Below are 19,675 nucleotides of genomic sequence, written 5' to 3' on the forward strand. Positions count from 1 at the left end.
ATAACTGATAAGTCAGGAAGTTTCTTAACCATTGCTATTCACCAAGGGCATGGGACTCAAGTAAAGTTTAACAATGTCTTTTATCAGGGGACCTATCTGGAAGCAAAAACTTGTACTTCCTATTGTTGACCAAATGGCTTCTTAAGACGGAAACTGAGTCGTTAAAGATACAAGAAAGGAAAAAAAAAGATGCCTTGCAAGTCGGCCCTTTCAATCACGCCAGTTAGTAACGCACCAGCGCTCCCTGGGCTTTGAACTACAAGTCCCAGAAAGCAATGTGCCACTTCCTTCCCGTACTAAGGGCGGGAATCAAGCGCCTCGCTGCATGACGGGAACCCTGATTATTTGGCCGTAGGATGCAGATGTAATTGTAGCGTGTCTTCATTTTCCAAAAGCGTAACTCAGAAGATCCTGAACCAAGGCGCGCGAAAAGAGAACCAATAAAGTAACATTAACATCTCCGCGGGGGACAGACCCGATCCCTCTAAAGGAAGGTATTTAACTGAAGCCAGTGCGCCCGCTCAATTTACCCAGGAGTCTCCTTTCCGGCCACGCTGTGCGTCATTACCGTTGCGTCTTTTCATTGGCCAGATGGCAGGGGACGACGCCTGCGCGCTGCATCCCTTTGAGGGTCGTGGGCAGACGCCATTTTGGCCCCAGAGGTGTTTCTGGGAAGTAGATCGCCGAACCGCACGCCTGCTGGCCTGCCGGGTGCGGCCTCTTGTGTCGCGGCTTTTAGTGTTTGCGACTGCTGCTGCTGCGGTTTTATTCTCCTCATCCTCGAAACCCTCTAGTCGAGCGGGAGCCTCTGAGCACTGGGCCGCGCCATTGGGGTTCACACCGCCAGGAAGGAGGTGACGGGGGCGGCGCGGGGCGCGGACACTCCCCGCCGAGAGCCCGCCTGCCATGGATTCGGAATATTACAGCGGCGACCAGTCAGGTGGGGCAGGGACTTGGGGGACAGGGCTGGGGGGTCGAAGTGGTTATTCCGCGGGGCTTGATCTCTCACCCCCGTGGGGTAGGGGAGGGAGGCCCTGGAGAGGTTCCCTCCCCGACGGAGCCCTCCGAGGACAGTGAGGTGAAGCTCAAAGAGGCCGTCGGTCTGCTGCGACCCCGAAGTTAGAACCTTGGAGAGGGGATTCTAGACGGAGAGCCGTCTTCTGAATCGGCGAAGGTTTTTGCTGAAACTGGGAAGCTACTTTCATACAAAAACCGCTTCTGTGTGCCTATCCTAGGGAAGGTCTCTCCTGTTAGGGGATTTTTTTTTTCTTTTTTTCGGGAGTTGCGAGCGTCTTGCGAGAATTGAAGGGAGCGGTTCGTTGGGGGGTGCGGGATCTTTCCTAGACTTCTCACTTGGAGTTAGGGCTAGCTTAATCTCGCTTGCAACATTGGTTTCCAAGTAAGGAAAACGTAAGACCTTTGTTTGAGTTGTATAAGTATTTTAGGGTCAGGCGTGTACGACTGGCACTCACTGGTGATTTTGTGCCTTTACTTCACTTGAGATCTTTCCTCTTTGTCCTCACTTAAGTTTGATCTCCTTCCTCGTCCTGTTTATTCGGTAAACACTGGGCACCCCCTTTGCTAACACTGTGCTAGGCACCGGAGATCGAAAGACAAATAAGGAGTTATCTAGTGGGGAAGAACGTTATGTTTCCTTTCACTTTGCATCCAGGTTCCATTAGGTATTCTCTGTCAGGAGTGCCTGAATATCCAAATGTTAATAATCTCTTTTCTGTTTCGAGTTCGCTTCGATTCCATACGTATGATAGCGAATAGTAGTAGGACTACAAACGCATTTCCAGGCATGCACTGCTGTTTTGCCTAAAATGTTTGCCTGGTGTTTTCAGTTCGTTCTAAATTACTTTTAAATTATTTTTCAAGTAAGGAAGTACGTGTAATACATGTATATGAACTAAGTGCTATAGAAGACTTGAAAAAAATTAACAGTTCCCTGATTTTTCATACTTAAAAAAATACTTATCTCCATATTCTTAACTTGTCCTCTTTCTTGTTGCATCATTTTTAGGTATTCCATAATGATTTCTTATTGTGCTAGGACAGGATTTTAGCCTCTTATGTGCCCTCTTCCCCACACTCTCACTAGTGTAGCCTAATTGTTTGTTACATTTCAGAATTATTGTTTGTAATTTGACTGTAAATATTCTTTACTCCTTAGCCAAGTAGAGTAGCTCATTAGTACGATAGTGATTTCATTCTTATACTTTTTTGATTTTCCTGTAGTTGACTGTTTCATTTTTAAAGTTTTGTTTATTTTTATTAAACTTCTAACCGAGTCTTCCCATATTCTCCAACAGCCCTAAATCCCTCTCACAATACAATTTTACTTTGTTTTTAAAGTATTGGGTAAAGGTAGGTAGCAACTCATTTTTACCATTTTGCAATAGCACAGTGTATGCGTTACTTTAAGGAGTTTATACTGTTTCTGTACTGGAGTTCCTTGTGCTCTTCATTCATAAATAAATATTTACTGTACTGTACCAGGCAGTGTTCTGGGCTCCAGGGATTCAGCAGTGAACCAAAATCCTTGCTCTTTTGGCCCTTTCATTCAAGTGAGGAAAGACCCACATTAAACAAAATAACTTGGTAAGTCGTGTAGTACATTAGAAGGTGGTAAGTAAGGGCTGTGGAGAGAATAGAGTCAGTTTTTAACATAAAGTTGAAATAGTCAAAGAGCACACTGTTATTTAGAGGTTGTTGATTTGGCCCTTAGTGATGTTTCTTCAGCCTCACGTTTCTTTTATGACGTATTTTCTGCTGCCACATGCGTCACAATACACGTTCTGATGGTGTTTATGTAAGCATTATACTTTTGCTTTGTTCTCAACATTAGTCTCATTAGTTATGCTTCGTCAGTGGTAACCTTTGCTCTTACATTACTCTTGATGCATTGTGTTCATTTCGGTTGTAGATGTTCTCCATCTTACACCTTAAGTGGGTTTTTGTTTTATTTTTAAGCAGATGATGGTGGCGCTACCCCAGTACAGGATGAACGGGATTCAGGGTCAGACGTTGAGGATGATGTAAATGAGCAACACTCTGGATCAGACACTGGAAGTGTAGAACGTCATTCAGAGGTATTGGCTAAACAACATCTTTGGGGAGGCTTTTCCCTTGCATTCTGTGAGACATGTTTTATTTAGGAGTTGTAGAGCTCCTGTCACGTGGTATAGGCTTCAAACCCTGGGAGTAAAGGGTTTTAAATTAATAGAGAACTGCTTTAAAAATAAACAGGGATAGTCTGGTTTGGTAGGAAATCACAGGGAAATAATTTCTGATTGGATCCCCTTTCAGATATTAGGCAGTTTTCAAATGTGCATATTGATTCAGAAAATGAGCCAGGGCCTTTGATATTTGACTAGGCCTCCCCATTCCCAAAATGATGTCTTAGGGGGGCAGTGAGCATTTACAAGCTGAAGAGATGCCAGTTGAAATAGAAAATTAATGGGGTTTTCATCACCTATTGGGATTTGACTTTCTCAATCTGAACTTTTCCAGCATAGAATGCATTTGACAAGCAAATATAATTTAAAAAGCTGTTTTTGCATAATACAGAGTTGTATTGGATCTTATTTTTAAAACTATTTAATTTGCTTCCCTGGTTATACAGTCTGGACTATACAGTGTTAATAAAGTTGAGACAGTTTACAATAAGTTTGTTATAAGTTTTTGTTAAACACAAACTGAAACTCATGGGAATGATAAGATGACCAAATTTTTTTTTTTAAGGAGTTCATTTGGCATATATTTTGCTTGATTACAGAAGAATGGAAAATTGTCCAGTTTTGAGATTGTATTATTGATTCTGTCCTTTAATAATGTCATTAGTGTATTTATATATCTAACAAATATTTATTGAGCACCCATTATGTGTCAGGCTCTTTTGACCTACCTGGGACTAAATGAGGTCTCATCATCACCAAAATGCTTCTCTTCTTAGATATATTTTTCAGCAGGGGGAGAAAGACATTAAACAGTATTCATTTTGGGAGCACCTGGGTGGCTCAGTTGGTTAAGCATCTGACTCTTGATTTTGGCTCAGGTCATGATCTCATGGTTCATGGGATCGTGCCCTATGTCAAAGCTCCGTGCTGACAGTGCAGAGCCTGCTTGGGATTCTCTCTCTGCCCCTCGCCTTGTGTGTGCATGTGTGCTCTCTCTCTTTCAAAATAAAAACTTTAAACAGTATTCATTTTTTAAAAATGTGCAGTTTGTTAAGAGATGATAAGTGCTGTGGAGAAAGAAGAATGTTAGAGCAAGGTGAAGGGTGCCAGAATAGAAGGCAGGTTTTGTTGTTAAATAGGGAGGTACATGTAAGCCTTATAAAGAAAGTGACTTTCAGATCAAGGCGTGAAGGGTGGTAAAGGAATATCCACATGGCTGTGTAGAGGAACACACACACACACACACACACACACACACACACACACACACAGCATTCCAGGCAAAGACTCTAAGGTGTGAATGTGCTTGATGTCTTCAAGGAACACCAAGGAGCCAGAGGGGCAGGGTAAGTAGGGGGCACTCAAGATGAGAGGCTAAATGGACTGGGAGAAAGGCTTATCTTTTAGTTATGTTTAGTTTTTTAGTGGTTATGATGCCCCTCAGTTTTTTGTATGCTCCTACGCATTTAGACTAAATTCTAATAATGTATTGATTGATACGTAGAAACTACTTGATAATGTAAATGTTGTTACAGTTTATTTAGTGTGTAGCTTCTCATTAAGATTTCCACTTTGGAAACTAGCATGAGAAGATTGGCTCATGGCTTCGTGCTTTAGTTATAAATGTAATGTAGGCTTACCTTTAAGCATCTTCAACTACTTTTTTGTAATCAACTGGATTCTAAATAAATGTGCATGTTAAAAATTTGGGAACTATATTAAAGCTTAAAGAAGATCCTGAGGCAAAAGGAAAAATCGGGGGCTCCTGGGTGGCTCAGCTGGTTAAGCACCCGACTTTGGCTCAGGTCATGATCTCATGGTTCATGGGTTTGAGCCCTGCATCAGGCTCTGCACTCACAGCTCAGCCTGGAGCCTGCTTTGGATTCTGTGTCCCTCTCTTTTCTCTCTGCCCCTCTCCCACTTGTCCTCTCTTGCTCTCTCTCTGAAAAATAAACAAACATAAAAAAAAAAATAAAGGAAAAATCAGTAATACTTACCCTATTTTAAAAATCTTGGTATTTTGTTCATTTTGGTTTTTTCTGCATCCTCTGATCTTGAAAACTATCACTTGTCTTTTTTTAAAAACCACTTATTGAGATAAATTTACATACCATACAGTTCACCCATTCAAAATACGCACTTCAAGGGTCTTTAGTATATTCACAGTAGTGCAGCCATCACCGTAGTCCATTTTAGAGTATTTTTATCACTTGAAAATGAAACCCTATAGCTGTTACCTGCTTATCACTCCCTGCCCCCATTCTTCCCTGTTCTGGACATTTCATATGAATGAAAATATATAATATGCAGTCTTGTGATTGGCTCTTTTACTAAACATGGTATTTTCAAGGTTTGTTGTAAACCATATATGTTGGGTATATGTATATAGCATATCCATATATATATATAGTAGTATGTATTGGTACTTTTTGTGATAACATTCCCTTATATAGATAAACCACATTTGTTTATCCATTTGTCAGTTGGTGGACATTTAAGTTTTTACCTTTTGGCTATTAGGTGAAGTGCTTCTGTAAACATTTATGTAGAAGTTTTTGTGTGGACATATGTTATTTCTCTTGGGTATGTTCCTAGGAGTGGAATTACTGGGCCATATGGTAATTTTATTCTCAGTTGAAGAACCCCTCAAGCTGTTTTCCAGGTTGGCTGAACCATTTTACATTCCCACCAGTAGTGTATGAAGGTTCTGATTTCTCTATCCTTACCAACTCTTGTTATTACCTGACTCCTTGGTAATAGACATCTTAGTGGATATGCAGTATTATCTCATTGTGGTTTTAATTTACATTTCTCTGAAGAGTAATGATGTTCAGTGTCTATGTAGGTGGATCTTCTTGGAGAAATGTCCATTCAGATCCCTCATTCATTTTTTAGTTGAGCAATTTTTTTTCTTATTGAGCTGTAAGAGTTCTTTAAATAGTATGGATACAGTCCCTTATTAGGTGACTGATATGCACATATTTTTTCCCGTTACATGAGTTACCTTTTCACTTTAGTGTGCTTTCACACACACAAGTTTCTTATTTTAATGAAGTTCAATTTATGGGGTTTTTTTCCTTGTGTTGCTTGTGTTTTTAGTGGCATGTCTAAACATTCTTTGCCAAATCCAAGGTCATGAAGATTTACCCCTATGTTTTAAGAGTTTTATAACTTTAGCTCTTACAGATCTTTGGTTGATTTTGAGTTAATTTTTGTATATTCTATGAGGTAAGGGTCAGGTTCCATTCTTTTGCATGTGGGTGTCTAGTTGTCTCAGCACTATTTGTTGAAGAGAATTTTCTTTCCTCATTGAATGGTCTTGGTGCCCTTGTCAAAAATCAGTTGGCTATAGGGGCTCCTGGGTGGCTCAGTTGGTTAAGCGTCCGACTTCGGCTCAGGTCATGATCTCGTGGTTTGTGAGTTTGAGCCCCATGTGGGGCTTGTGCTTGCAGCTTGGAGCCTGTAGCCTGCTTGCAATTCTGTGTCTCCCTCTCCTTCTGCCCCACCTCCACTCAGGCGCTCTCTCTCTCTCTCTCTCTCTCTCTCTCTCTCTCTGTCTCTCTCTCTCTCTCTCTCAAATAAACATTAAAAAAAAAAATCAGTTGGCCATGGATGTAAGGGTTTATTTCTGGATCTCCAGTTCTAATTCATTCATATCTGTGTCTGTACTTACACCAATACCATAGTACCTTGAGTAAGTTTTGAAATCAAGGAGTGTGAATGCTACTTTGTTCTTTTCTAACATTTTATCTCTTCTGGGTCCCTTGCAATTACATATGTATTTTATTTAAAAAAAATTTTTTTATTAATGTTTATTTTTGAGAGAGAGAGAGAGAGGGAAACACCAAATCTGAAGCAAGCTCCAGGCTCTAAGCTGTCAGCACAGAGCCCAACGTGGGGCTTGAACCAACGGAACTGTTAGATCATGACCTGGGCCTAAGTTGGACACTTAACCGACTGAGCCACCCAGGCTTCCCATTACATATGTATTTTAGAATCAGCTTGTCAATTTCTGCAGGGAAGGGAGCTGGGGTCCTATTAGGGATTGCATTGAGTTGATGGTTTTGGGTAGTGTTGTCATCTTGACAATGTAGATCCATGAATATAGGGTGTTTTAAATTTCAGTTTCTTTTGACACTGCATTGTAATTTTCAGTGTACAAATGTTGTGTTTCTTTTTAAAATTTATTCCTAAGTGTGTTATTCTCTTTAATTCTTGGTAAGTGGAATTGTTTTATTTTCATATTCAGATTGCTACCATTTTTCCTACTCTGATTGCATTGTGGTATGAGAGCTACTCTGTATAATAATATCTATCTTTTTAAATTCATTGAGGTTTGTTTCGTGGCCTGGTGTATGGTTTGTCCTGGAGAATGTTTCATGTGCACTTGAGAAGAATGTACAATCTGTCTTTGATTCTACAGTGTGTCTCCTGTAGACAACATGTAGTTGGATCTTTTTTTAAATCCAGTTTCTATCTTTTGATTGGCTTGTTTAATCCGTTTACAATCTAATGTTTTTAAGGGAGTTGGAGTCTGCCATTTTACTGTGTTTTTTCTGTAGTCATGTCTTTTTTAACATATTTGTCATTCACATATTTATTTTGGTGAGTACATTTAAGTTCTACAATAGCAGATTTCAGTTACAGGATGGAGTCCTCAGTTACAGTCACCGTGTTACGTGTTAGATCCCCAGATCTTATTCATCTTATAGCTGAAAGTTTGTATTCTTTTATCTCCCCATTCCACTTGCTCACTGAACCTTTGACAACTACTTTCCTACCTTGTTTCTCTGAGTATGACTTTTTTTTTTTTTTTAAAGATTCCACATACAAGTTATACCATGCAATGATTATCTTTCTCTAACTTATTTTACTTAGCATAACACCTTCAAGGGCCACCTGTGTTGTCACGAGTGGCAGTTTTTCCTTCTTTCCTGTGGCTGAATATCCCATGGTGTGTATATACATACGTATATAATATATATTTATATATATTTTCTTTATCCGTTCCTCTGTTTGTTTTTTTGAGAGCCACTAGTTAGTTGGGGAGGGCAGAAGTTGAGGCAAAGAGAATCTTCCACACTCAGTGCAGACCCCAATGCAGGGCTCAGTCTCACAACTGTGATATCAAGACCTGAGCCAAAATCAAGAGTCTGGATGGATGTTTAATCCACTGAGCCACCAGGTGCTCCGGTATCCATTTATCTGTTAATGGACACTTAGATGGTTTCCATATTTTAGCTCTAGTGAATAATGTAGCAATAAATGTAGGAGTGCAGGTATCTCTTCAGTGTCTTCTTTTCTTTCATTTCTTTTGGATATATGTCCAGAGGTGGGGTTGCTAGATCATGTGGTCTGTTTTTTGAGGAATCACCATACTGTTTCCCATAGTGGCTGCACCAACTTATGTTCCCACCAAGAATGTACATCTTTGCCAGCACTTGTTATATCTTGTCTTTTTATGACATTCATTGTAATAGGTGTGAGGTGATATATCATTGTGGTTTTGATGTACATTTCCTTAATGATTAGTGATATTGAGCTCCTCTTCATGAACTTGCTGACCATTTGTATGTCTTCTTTAGAAAAATATTCAGCTCTTCTGCCTATTTTTTAATTGGATTGGGTATTTTTTGCTGTTGAGTTGTGTCAGTTCTTTGTATATATCAGATATGTGGTTTTTTATGTAGGCTCTATACCCAACAGGTAGCTTGAACTCAATGACCCCAAGATAAAGAGTCGACACCAGGCACCTCTCAGATATATGTTTTGCATGTATTTTATTCAGTTCCTTAGGTTGTCTTTTCATTTTGTTGATAGTTTTTTTTGTTATGCAGAAGCTTCTTAGTTTGATGTAGTCCCACTTGTTCATTGTTGCTCTTGGTGTCAAATCCAAAAAATCATCACAAAGGCTGATGTCAAGGAGCCTATCCTCTATTTTTTTTCTAGGAGTTTTATGGTGTACAATCTTAAATTTAAGTCTTCAATGCATTTTAAATGGAAATTTATGTATGGTGAAAGATAGGGGTCCAGTTTTCCCAGCACCATTTATTTTAATTTTTTTTTTTTTTTTATTTAAAAAAATTTTTTTTTCAACGTTTATTTATTTTTGGGACAGAGAGAGACAGAGCATGAACGGGGGAGGGGCAGAGAGAGAGGGAGACACAGAATCGGAAACAGGCTCCAGGCTCTGAGCCATCAGCCCAGAGCCCGACGCGGGGCTCGAACTCACTGACCGCGAGATCGTGACCTGGCTGAAGTCGGACGCTTAACCGACTGCGCCACCCAGGCGCCCCAAGAGATTTTTTTTTTTTTTTAAATGGGTCTCTGATCTTAAGGTCAGTGTGTTATAAAGATAATTGTGTAAACATCATCTTTCATTGATGTAAAGGTAGAAGATGCTATGGGGGTATGAAGGAAAGAATAGCTAAGTAGCTCAGCCATTTCAGATGATCTGTTTGGGCTGAGTCTTGAAGGGTGAATATTTTGTAATTAAATAATCAGGTATTTTGATATGAATGGCTAGTAGCATTTATCGAGAGTTTAGAGGCACTGTGCTAACCACTTTTCATTCTTTTGATCCTCAAAACAGCTCTCTTAGTATAGATACCATCCTTAACTCCATCAGATTGAGAACACTGAGGCTTTGAGAAGTTAAGAAAATTCCCTAGAGGACGGAGTAGAAAATGGCCGAGCTAGGGTTTGGACCCAGATCTTTCTGACTCTGGAGTCTGTGTTCTTAACTGTTTCATTACGTGGCACACAGCCCATTCTGTCTAGAGAGGCTTCAGGAAGAGGCTGTTTTTGCCTGGTTTTGAGGTATCATAAGGACAAGGTGGGAGGGAAGTATTCGAGGCAAGGGGAACAGTATTTGTAAAGACATGAAGGTAGCAGTAGTGAAATTAGTAGTTCCATATGCCTGCAGAAGAATTTTAACATGCATTTACAATCACTGGGATTAGGTGTCAAAATGCAGATTCTTTGACCTCTTCTTCAGACTTACTGGATTAATATCTGGAGGTGAGAAGCACAAAAATCTGTATGTTTTTCACCAAAGCTCCCCAAATGATTCTTACATACACTAAAGTTTGGGAACTGCTGGTGCAGTTGGTTGATGTTGGAGAGAGGGCAGAAGTGAGCCTGGGGAGGAAGGCAGGAGTAGGAGTTTGCTTCATCATTATGAACTTTTAAGCTTTGTGTACAATTTGCTTTTTCCACTTGTCATGAGGAGTGCTTTTGTTGATTATCTGATTCTAAGGTCAACTATCTTTTGACAGACAAAGGACACTGGTATATAGTTACATTTTGTTATAATGCTAGCTGTAAAATTGGAGTTTTCTCAAAGTCAAAGCCTTGCAGCACTCCAGGAGCTACACTGGATTAACAGCATTGTGTAATTTTGTTGCCGGATTTCTTAGTTTCTTTCACACACTAATAAAGGTGATATGTATTGACAAATTCCCAAGATGGGGACTTCAGATGTATCTTCTGGAACTAAGAGCCAGTGAAACAACATGGTTTTGAAAATCTGTAGAAATTTCCTCATGATATTTTACTGTGTGACTTGGTGTTGGAATGTTTTACCAATTTATATTGGTAGTTTAGTATGCATGTTCAACAGTTTTATTTGACTCTTCCAATGGATAAGAAAGAAACAAGTATCCTCAGTTTAGTTCTTTACAAGGATTTCTATTTAACGTTTATATACTTTGAAATTTACAAATTGATATTTGCTTTATGGCAGTTTTATCATTTACTTTGTAATTTTAAAACGTTAATCATCTCTGTGCACGCGTATTGGAGTATTGTGGCCTCGGTCCATAAGGAGTGTGGTTACTATTTGTATGCTGAGACAAACGACCACATCATTCATTATGGGTAATTATTTGGATCTACAGTGTGAACGATTGTAAGCAGGAGGTATGAGGTATTATAGACATTTCTAAAGCTTCTGAGAAACCTCAGAGTGGTCAGTTTCCCTGGCAATTAGCAATTAGGGAATTTTTTAAATTATTAAGAACATGGCATTTAAAATGGCAATTTCTACTATTGATTTGTTATATTCATACCTGACTTTTAAAGAACTGTATTTTGGATTTTTGAAGTTTGCAACTTAAACTAATTGTTGAAACCAGTCTAAAAATATTGAATATTGTCTTGATGACTTTTAAGCATAATTGTATCATTTCTAATGGATTCTTTTCCTAAATCCTGTGATGTCATTGCCTAAGTGAATTCTCTAACTTGAGTCTGTCGACTAGCACTTTCTTACTGCAGTAATTTCTCACTTTTTTGTCTTCACCATGTTACATATAATGAATAGACACCCAGTTTTTATGAAACTCCTCAAAAATTGATGAGAATTCATGTTTCACAAACCTTAATGTATGTAATGTCCTTGTCATGGTTGCTTATTTTAGAATGTATACACCGTGTGTCTAGAAATCCAGGGTAGAGTGCAGCAGGTAAGTTTGAGAATGACTGTCCAGTTCATGGTATCTCTTCCCTCTCTGGCATCGGCTCCCAATACTGTGTCCCTGCTGTAGCTGTAACCCAGTGAACACTGAGTCACAACATCTGATGTTGCCATGGCCAATTGGATCATCTGTCCTGGGAGGTTAAAATTTAGAGCCCAGACACAGAAGTTTGGCATGGTTAGAGTGAATCATGGTATTGATTGTGCTCTAGCAGAAAAGTCCTCAAGTTCCCTTTTCTAAGCTCTCTGAGCTGCCTTGGTTCCTACCCTTTCTGAGTCTTTAGTCAGTTGCACTTACATTCTGGGAATATTGTTCTTTTGTTCTTTTTTTCTGAAGATAAGCCAGAGATGGTTTCTGTTGCTTACAGAGAAAATAAATTGAGTCACACACAAACAAACTGTTAGAATTCTGTCATAGGTATGTCATGGAAAGCATTTCGAAAGCCGGTTATAGTTTTCCCTTTGCCTCCTGCTTTAGTGGCCTCTTCTGGTGCCTGTATGTCTTGCTTTCCCTCAATAATCTCGTTAATTTTTTTTTTTAACTCTGTCATTACAAACTAGTTGTAAATACTTTTGTCTGCATACTTACTAAAGCCCAGTCTCCTATAGATCACTTCCTGTAGGCTTTCACAATATTGTGCATACCTTCATGACAGCACATACTACTTTATGTTGTTATGATACATTTGGCTGGTTCATAGAAAGCAGCTTCAGGCACTGAGACATGTTCATCCTTGACTCCTACCACCTTGCACATAGTTAATTATTCCTCACTTTAAATTATAGTTGGCCCTTGGACAACATAGGTTTAAAGTGCGTGGCACCACTTGTGTGTGTGTGTGTGTTTAAAATTTTTTTTTAATGTTTATTTACCTCAGAGAGACACAGACAGAGGCACTAGTTGAGGGGGGGCGGGGAGCAGAGAGAGGGAGACACAGAATCTGAAGCAGACCCCAGGCTCTGAGCTGTCAACTTAGAGCCCAGTGTGGGGCGTGAACTCATGGACCATGAGACCATGACCTGAGCTGAAGTCAGATGCTCAACGGACTAAGTCACCCAGGGACCCCTATATGTGTTTTGTTATTTTTTAAAAAATTTTTTTTTAACATTTATTTATTATTGAGAGACAAAGATAGAGCATGAGCATGGGAGGGGTGGAGAGAGAGGGAGACAGAGTCTGAAGCATGCTCCAGGTTCCAGCTGTCAGCACAGAGCCTGATGTTGGACTCGGACTCTCAAACTGCGAGATCATGACCCCAGCTGAAGTCGGACACTTAACTGACTGAGCTACCCAGGCGCCCCTATGTTTTTGTTTTTAATAAATACAGTGCTTAAATGTATTTTCTCTTCCTTATGATTTTCTTTTTTTTTTTAGTTTTTTAGTTTTTAGTATTATTTTTTTTAAGTAAGCTTTACACCTAGTGTGGAGCCCACTGTGGGGTTTGAACTATGATCCTGAGATCAAGGCCCAAGCTGACTGAGATCAAGAGTCAGATGCTTAACTGACTGAGCCACCCAAGCTCCCCCTTAACGATTTTCTTTAATAGCACTTTTTCTAGCTTACTTTGTTATAAGAAATAGTATACAAAATATATAACATACTAAAAATATGTGGTAATTGACAGTTTAAGTTACTAGTAAGGCTTCTAGGCAGCAGTAGGCTAATTAGTTAAGTTTTGGGAAGTCAGTAGTTACAAATTTCAACTGTGTGTGGGGCGGGGGGGTGCGGTCAGCACCTCTGACATTCCTCTCCCATGTTGTTCAAGGGTCAGATGTATTCCCACTTGGTGTATATATACCAGAATCCATTCTGTGCTCTGAAGATACCTCAATGAAGAAAACAGGCCAAAAATGCCTGCCTTCTTAGGACTTAACATTCTAAATTATATTTTCATAGTTAAAGACCATTAAGATAGTTTTTCAAGTAGACTTTTAGCAATATATGGAGTATTGCACTGTAGTGCAAGAGTGTGTTACTTTTCCTGTCCTTATATCACATTTTATACACACCTATTTTAATGGGATAATAGGATGTATGGCTGGGAAGGAATCCAGTGCTGTGCTGAATGCCCAGTGCTAAAGAAAAGTGCCTGTAGGAAACTTGAAAAGTTTATGATTTTAGAAAGTTTCCTGCACATGTTTTATTTGAATAAATATGTTCAGCAATTATTGTTTATTTGGAATGCTGTGCTGTCGAGATGGTCCTAAAATATGGACAGAAAAAACCCCCTCAAACTTAGGCTTCAAAGCTTGTTGTATAATGTTTTGTAGTCTATCACAGCGTACTTTAAATGAGCTGGAGGCAAGTTAAAGGACAAGTTTTCTGAAGACTTTTTCTTGCCATTTATCTTGTCACTGAATTATTTCATAGCATGCTGGTGGGCATAAACATTATTAAAAATTCTTTGCTCCTTGAAAACTCATCTCTGGTAATTTCAGGTAATGTCAGTCATATATTCTAAAGAGAAATATTTGGCTCAGAACATTTTTAATGGGGAAAAGTCACAGAAACACTTTCACTTTTTAAAACAGAATATTAATCACCATGTTATTGAAAGGTCAAATACTAGATGAGAAAAAATCTCCCCGATCCCAGTTACTAGTATTTTGGTGTATATATAATTTTATATCTTGTTCTTTACATTTGGAAAAATGTAGTTCTAATATACATATATCAAGTTTATACTCTCTGTTCTCAGATTATTTCTCTTAACATTATGTTGCTATAGTTATATCACGTTTTTCCTAAAACTTAAACTTTTGTACCAGGATTACTAGGTGTATGACCCAGGCTGCTCCAAGCCTCAGTTTTGTTATTGTGAAAAGTACTGTTGTGAGGAGTAAATGAACTAGCAGGAGAGAGCCTCCTGGGAGTTGGGCTGTTACTAGGTGCTTAGTCGGTGTGAACTAACTACCCCTCTCCTTGTTTGTTCAGATTCTCCTGGGAGAATATGCCCTGCATATCATTTCACCCTTAAAGTTTCATAGTTTTTTTTCTTACAATAATTTTAACTTTATAGAACCCAAGAATGTTTCTTTTAAGAAGAACTTGGGTACATGTAGGGGCACCTGGGTGGCTCAGTTGGTTGAGCGTCTGACTTCAGTTCAGGTCTGATCTCATGGCTTGTGGGTCCAAGCCCTGCATTGGTCTCTGTGCTGACAGCTCGGAGCCTGGAGCCTGCTTCAAGGTTCTGTGTCTCCCTCTCTCTGCTGCTCACCCCTTCCCTCTCTCCCTCCCCCCACCCCTTTCTCTCTCTCTTAGTATTAAATATTAAAAAAAAAAAAAAAGTTGGGTACATGTTTGCTTGTATTTCTGTGAAAAATACATTTTTAGGAGCTAGAATTATGTGGAAAAGTCAGGCTTTTTTTTTTTTTTTTTGGCTAGCTTTTCAGGATATAAGCCTCCTGTATAGTAATCTGGTGGCATGCTTTACACGTTTGTTTTGCTGAAAACTGGTTATCTTTTCCCATTATGGGATCTAAACCATGTTAGCCATTTCACAGGTAGATGGTCTTCTTTAAAGTGGGGTGTTTCTATATAGGTGTGGAACAAGAATTTTTTTTGACGTGTGCATATTCCTGTATTTGAAAAAATGTTGAGAAATTTTAACATTTCTCTACTAAACGTTTTTCTTGCACTTTACTAATTTTTTCGCCCTTGATATTTTAGAATGAACCTAGTGATCGAGAGGATGGCCTCAACAAAAGACATCATGTGACGGATTCTGAGAATGATGACCCCTCAAACCTTAATGCCAGTGACTCTGAAAGTGAGGAGCTTCAAAGGCAAAAGGACAGTGACTCTGAATCTGAGGAGCATGCAGAGCCTGTTGCAAGTGATTCTGAAAATGAGGACACTCATCAGCGTGCGAGTGACTCTGAGAGTGAGGAGACCAGGAAGCTACCTGTCAGTGATTCGGAAAATGAGGACCTTCTTAATGGGCACGCAACCGATTCAGAAAATGAAGATGTTAGAAAGCATCCTGCCAGTGATTCAGAGATGGAAGAGCTCCCCAAAAGTCCTGCTAGTGACTCTGAAACAGAGGATGTTCTAAAACCTCAAATCAGTGACTCCGAGAGTGAGGAGCCCCCACAGCACCAGGCCAGTGATTCCGAAAACGAGGAGCTTCCCAAGCCTAGAATTAGTGATTCGGAAAGTGAGGAGCTTCCTAAGCCTCGGGTCAGTGACTCGGAGAGTGAGGAGCCTCAGAGGACTCAGGCCAGCGACTCGGAAAATGAGGAGCTTCCCAAACCCCGTGTCAGTGACTCAGAAAGTGAGGACCCACCACGGCACCAAGCCAGCGACTCAGAAAATGAGGAGCTTCCCAAACCCCGTGTCAGTGACTCAGAAAGTGAGGGACCCCCACGGCACCAAGCCAGCGACTCAGAAAATGAGGAGCTTCCCAAACCCCGTGTCAGTGATTCGGAAAGTGAGGACCCCCCAAGGAACCAGGCCAGTGATTCAGAAAACGAGGAGCTTCCCAAGCCCCGAGTCAGTGACTCTGAGAGCGAGGAGCCTCAGAAGGGACCCGCCAGTGATTCCGAAACTGAGGATGCCTCCAGGCACAAAGAGAAGCCAGAGTCGGACGAGGACAGCGATGGGGAGAACAAGGGAGAGGATGCAGAAATGCAGAAGGACTCCTTTCGTTCAGATAGCCATATAGACAGAAAAAGGATCCAGAGTTCAGACAGTGAGGAGGAGGAACCCAAAAGGCCAAAAATTGACAGTGACGAAGATGAAGAAAAAGTCGGGGAAGAGGAGAAAGTAGCAAAGCGAAAAGCTGCTGTGCTTTCTGACAGTGAAGATGAAGAGAAAGCATGTAAGGATGCTTCCTTTTTTGAACTGTTTGTGCATAGTTTTCATTCTTGTCTGAGCTTGTGACTGCGAAGCTCTGTGTGTTTCTGAAATGTTAGATCTCTACTATCTCATTCAACTTGATATTCTAAAATATCACTAGGACACTAGTTTTGCTTGGTTTTCAGGGGCTGATCTTAGTGTTAAATTGGCTTTGAGTTGTTTTAGGAGCATTGGTTAAGGTCTTACTGGTTCAAAACAGTAAACTAATGGAGTTTCCATGGGAACATGAAAGATAGTTTTCTGTGGGGAAGAGTAATATTTCAAAGAAATCTGTTTATGTGCAAACCCAGCTGGGTGCAGACTTGGCTGTGGATCTGACAGTTAATCCGTTAGATCCCATGTAGATAGTGACTGAGCTCCCATGGGTACCTGTCTTGTTAAACATCGTCAGATAGTTGCCAAATACAAGGAAGTTTGTGATGGACTGTATTTAGAGACTTCGTGTCTCTTTCCAGTCTTTGCTAGCTGGGCCCCTATTTTCATGGATAATAGTTTTCACTTCATTACTTTTTTTTAATGTTTATTTATTTTAAGAGAGCATGAGCAGGGGAGGGGCAGAGAGAAAGGGAGGGAGAGAATCCAAAGCAGGCTCTGCACTGTCAGCGCAGAGCCTGATGTAGGACTCAACCTCACGAGTGAGAAATCATGACCTTTGAAATCATGACCTGAGCCAAAATCAAGAGTCGGACACTTAACGACTGAGCCACCCAGGCGCCCCTTGATTACTTTTTTATGAAACTTACTTTTGAGTGGGGAGAAGACATATTTCCTTATGACCTGGCAGTTATAGGAGAAGGAAAAAGAGCCTCACACATGTGCCAGCTAGTTTACTGGGGGAGATGAGAAATTCCAAACCGACCAGTGATGATCAGGAAGTAAGGGGAAAAGAATATCTAAACCTTTTCAGTGCTGCTAATACTCAGCAAAATAGAAGGGACTCTAATTCTGCATATCATTGCAGTCTTCAGTTTTTCTGTTCCCCCAAAGGAAAGGTGCCTATTGATGCCCGCTTTTATGTTGACAGTTTCGTTCTTCATCTTCTGGCCCCTTTTTCCTAAACAATAACAGATAATTGTAATATGACTCTGAACTTTTTAGTACCGTTCTTTTTAAATGAAGTATTTATTTAATTTCTGCACCCAGCTTGGGGCTCCAGCTCATGACTCGGGTCAAGAGTCTCTTGCTCCTCTGACTGAGCCAGCCAGGTGCCCCTAGTTATTTTTCTTTTTAATTATTATTCTAAGCTGTGTGTTAGGAGCCCTTTGATTTTTGCTGAGTACTGCCATTTTAAAAGCACCTGTTATTCTTAGTAATACCATGATCATGACAAATAAGATTAAGGATATTTTGAACTTTTTTTTCACAGCAGCAAAGAAGAGTCGGGTTGTCTCTGATGCAGATGACTCTGACAGTGATGTTGTATCAGATAAACCAGGCAAGAGAGAGAAGACTCTAGCTTCTGACAGTGAAGAAGAAGCAGGAAAAGAAGAATTGTCTGATAAGAAGAACGAAGAGAAGGATCTGTTTGGGAGTGATAGTGAGTCGGGGAATGAAGAAGAGTAAGTGACAGCATAACGTGAGTTTTCAAGGGTTCATGTGAGGTGGTAGAGAGGGGTTTGTCTTTTAAGTTTTTTAAACTTGTATTAAAATTTTATTGGGAGGTGATACAGTATATCCTGCCCGATTGCATGATTTGGGGGGATTCAGGATTTCAGTTCCTGAACTATTGTTATGTACTATAACATAGATGAATCTCAGAATATTAAGTGAAAGAAAAAGAGGACGTGTCTGATTCCACTTATGTGACGTTCAAGAGCAGGCAAAATTAATCTGTGATGACGGCAATCAGAATGGTGGTTGGCTTTAAGATGTTCATGTAGGGTATTGACTGGAAAGGGATGGACTTTCTGGAGAGATCAAGTTGTTCTATATTTTGATTAGGGTAATGGCTATGTGAATGTTGTCTTTTCTCAAAACCCACTGAAACGGACACTTAAGATCTGCACATTTTATGATACGTAAATTGTATCTTGTTAGAAAAAGATTTTGTGGTTCCTGTGTAAATGAGAAGAAAGCAAATGATTTCCTTCTCTTCTAGAAATCTTATTGCAGACATATTTGGAGAATCTGGTGATGAAGAGGAAGAAGAATTTACAGTAAGTATAAGATGGAGATATTTCTTTAAATATGCTCTTTCTATTTCTGTGACAGTGGTTCCCAAATAGGTAATTCCAATAAGTAGAAATAAACAGGTATGTAAAGGCACCTGAGTAGCTCAGTCGAGCATCGAGCATCGGACTTCACAGCTCATGATCTTGAGGTTTGTGAGTTCAGGATCATTGCTGTCAGCCTGTCAATGCAGAGCCCGCTTCAGATCCCCCGTGCCCCTCTCTGCCCCTCCCCTGCTTGCGCTCTCTCAATAATGTTTTTTTTTAGGGGCGCCTGGGTGGCGCAGTCGGTTAAGCGTCCGACTTCAGCCAGGTCACGATCTCGCAGTCCGTGAGTTCGAGCCCCGTGTCAGGCTCTGGGCTGATGGCTCAGAGCCTGGAGCCTGTTTCCGATTCTGTGTCTCCCTCTCTCTCTGCCCCTCCCCCGTTCATGCTCTGTCTCTCTCTGTCCCAAAAATAAATAAACGTTGAAAAAAAAAATGTTTTTTTAAAAAAAAAAAAAAAGTGTGTATTCAGTAGAAAAATCGAGAAGAAAGGATTCAGAAAGTGGAATAAAAGTGTATACAGAGGCATAGAAGGAAAGTAACAGGCAAAATTGAATTAATTGGGAGGAACATGTTAAGAGACGACAGAAGGTACGTTATAATGCTGAAGAGAAGGATTCACAGTACTTATGGAACTTGTGATTCTAGCTATGGTAGGCTAGGTAATTTGGACCAACCTTTCTGCTAAGGACAACTAGAAAAGCTAGACAAAATACTTAAAAATCTCATCAGCAGAGGAATAAGGTAACAAAGAATTACTAAGCCCAAAGCTAGCAAAAGACAGATACCTAAACAGGTAAGCTCGGACTGGGTGTCTTACGTAAGAGATGAATCACTAGGTTCTGCTCCTGAAACCAAGACTACACTGTATGTTAACTAACTTGAGAATAAAAAAATAACAAAAAATAATTTTAAAAATCAACAGTTAAAAAAGAGATAAGCTCAGC

The 19,675-nt window shown here is 40.0% G+C and overlaps 1 protein-coding gene across 9 annotated transcripts in view; it reads left to right on the forward strand.

Annotated features, from left to right (window-relative positions):
* Positions 1–615: 615 nt before the first annotated feature.
* IWS1 (interacts with SUPT6H, CTD assembly factor 1) overlaps positions 616–19,675 on the forward strand; it is a 47,159-nt gene continuing 28,099 nt past the window's right edge. For 5 of the 9 annotated variants that reach the window (XR_006296787.1, XM_043576468.1, XM_043576462.1 and 2 more), the window contains exons 1-5: positions 635–940; positions 2,977–3,095; positions 15,329–16,478; positions 17,883–18,075; positions 18,615–18,672. Coding sequence is in view for 8 of the 9 variants with exons in the window: in XM_043576468.1 (XP_043432403.1) it covers positions 907–940; positions 2,977–3,095; positions 15,329–16,478; positions 17,883–18,075; positions 18,615–18,672 (1,554 nt within the window). In the remaining variant the exon portion in view is untranslated. Of the gene's footprint in view, positions 941–2,976; positions 3,096–15,328; positions 16,479–17,882; positions 18,076–18,614; positions 18,673–19,675 lie in introns of all 9 variants that reach the window. The other 4 variants (XM_043576469.1, XM_043576464.1, XM_043576467.1 and 1 more) reach the window with 3 other exon arrangements.

Source organism: Prionailurus bengalensis, chromosome C1 (genome assembly GCF_016509475.1).
Source record: "Prionailurus bengalensis isolate Pbe53 chromosome C1, Fcat_Pben_1.1_paternal_pri, whole genome shotgun sequence".
In the NCBI taxonomy this organism is placed as follows: Eukaryota; Metazoa; Chordata; class Mammalia; order Carnivora; family Felidae; genus Prionailurus; species Prionailurus bengalensis.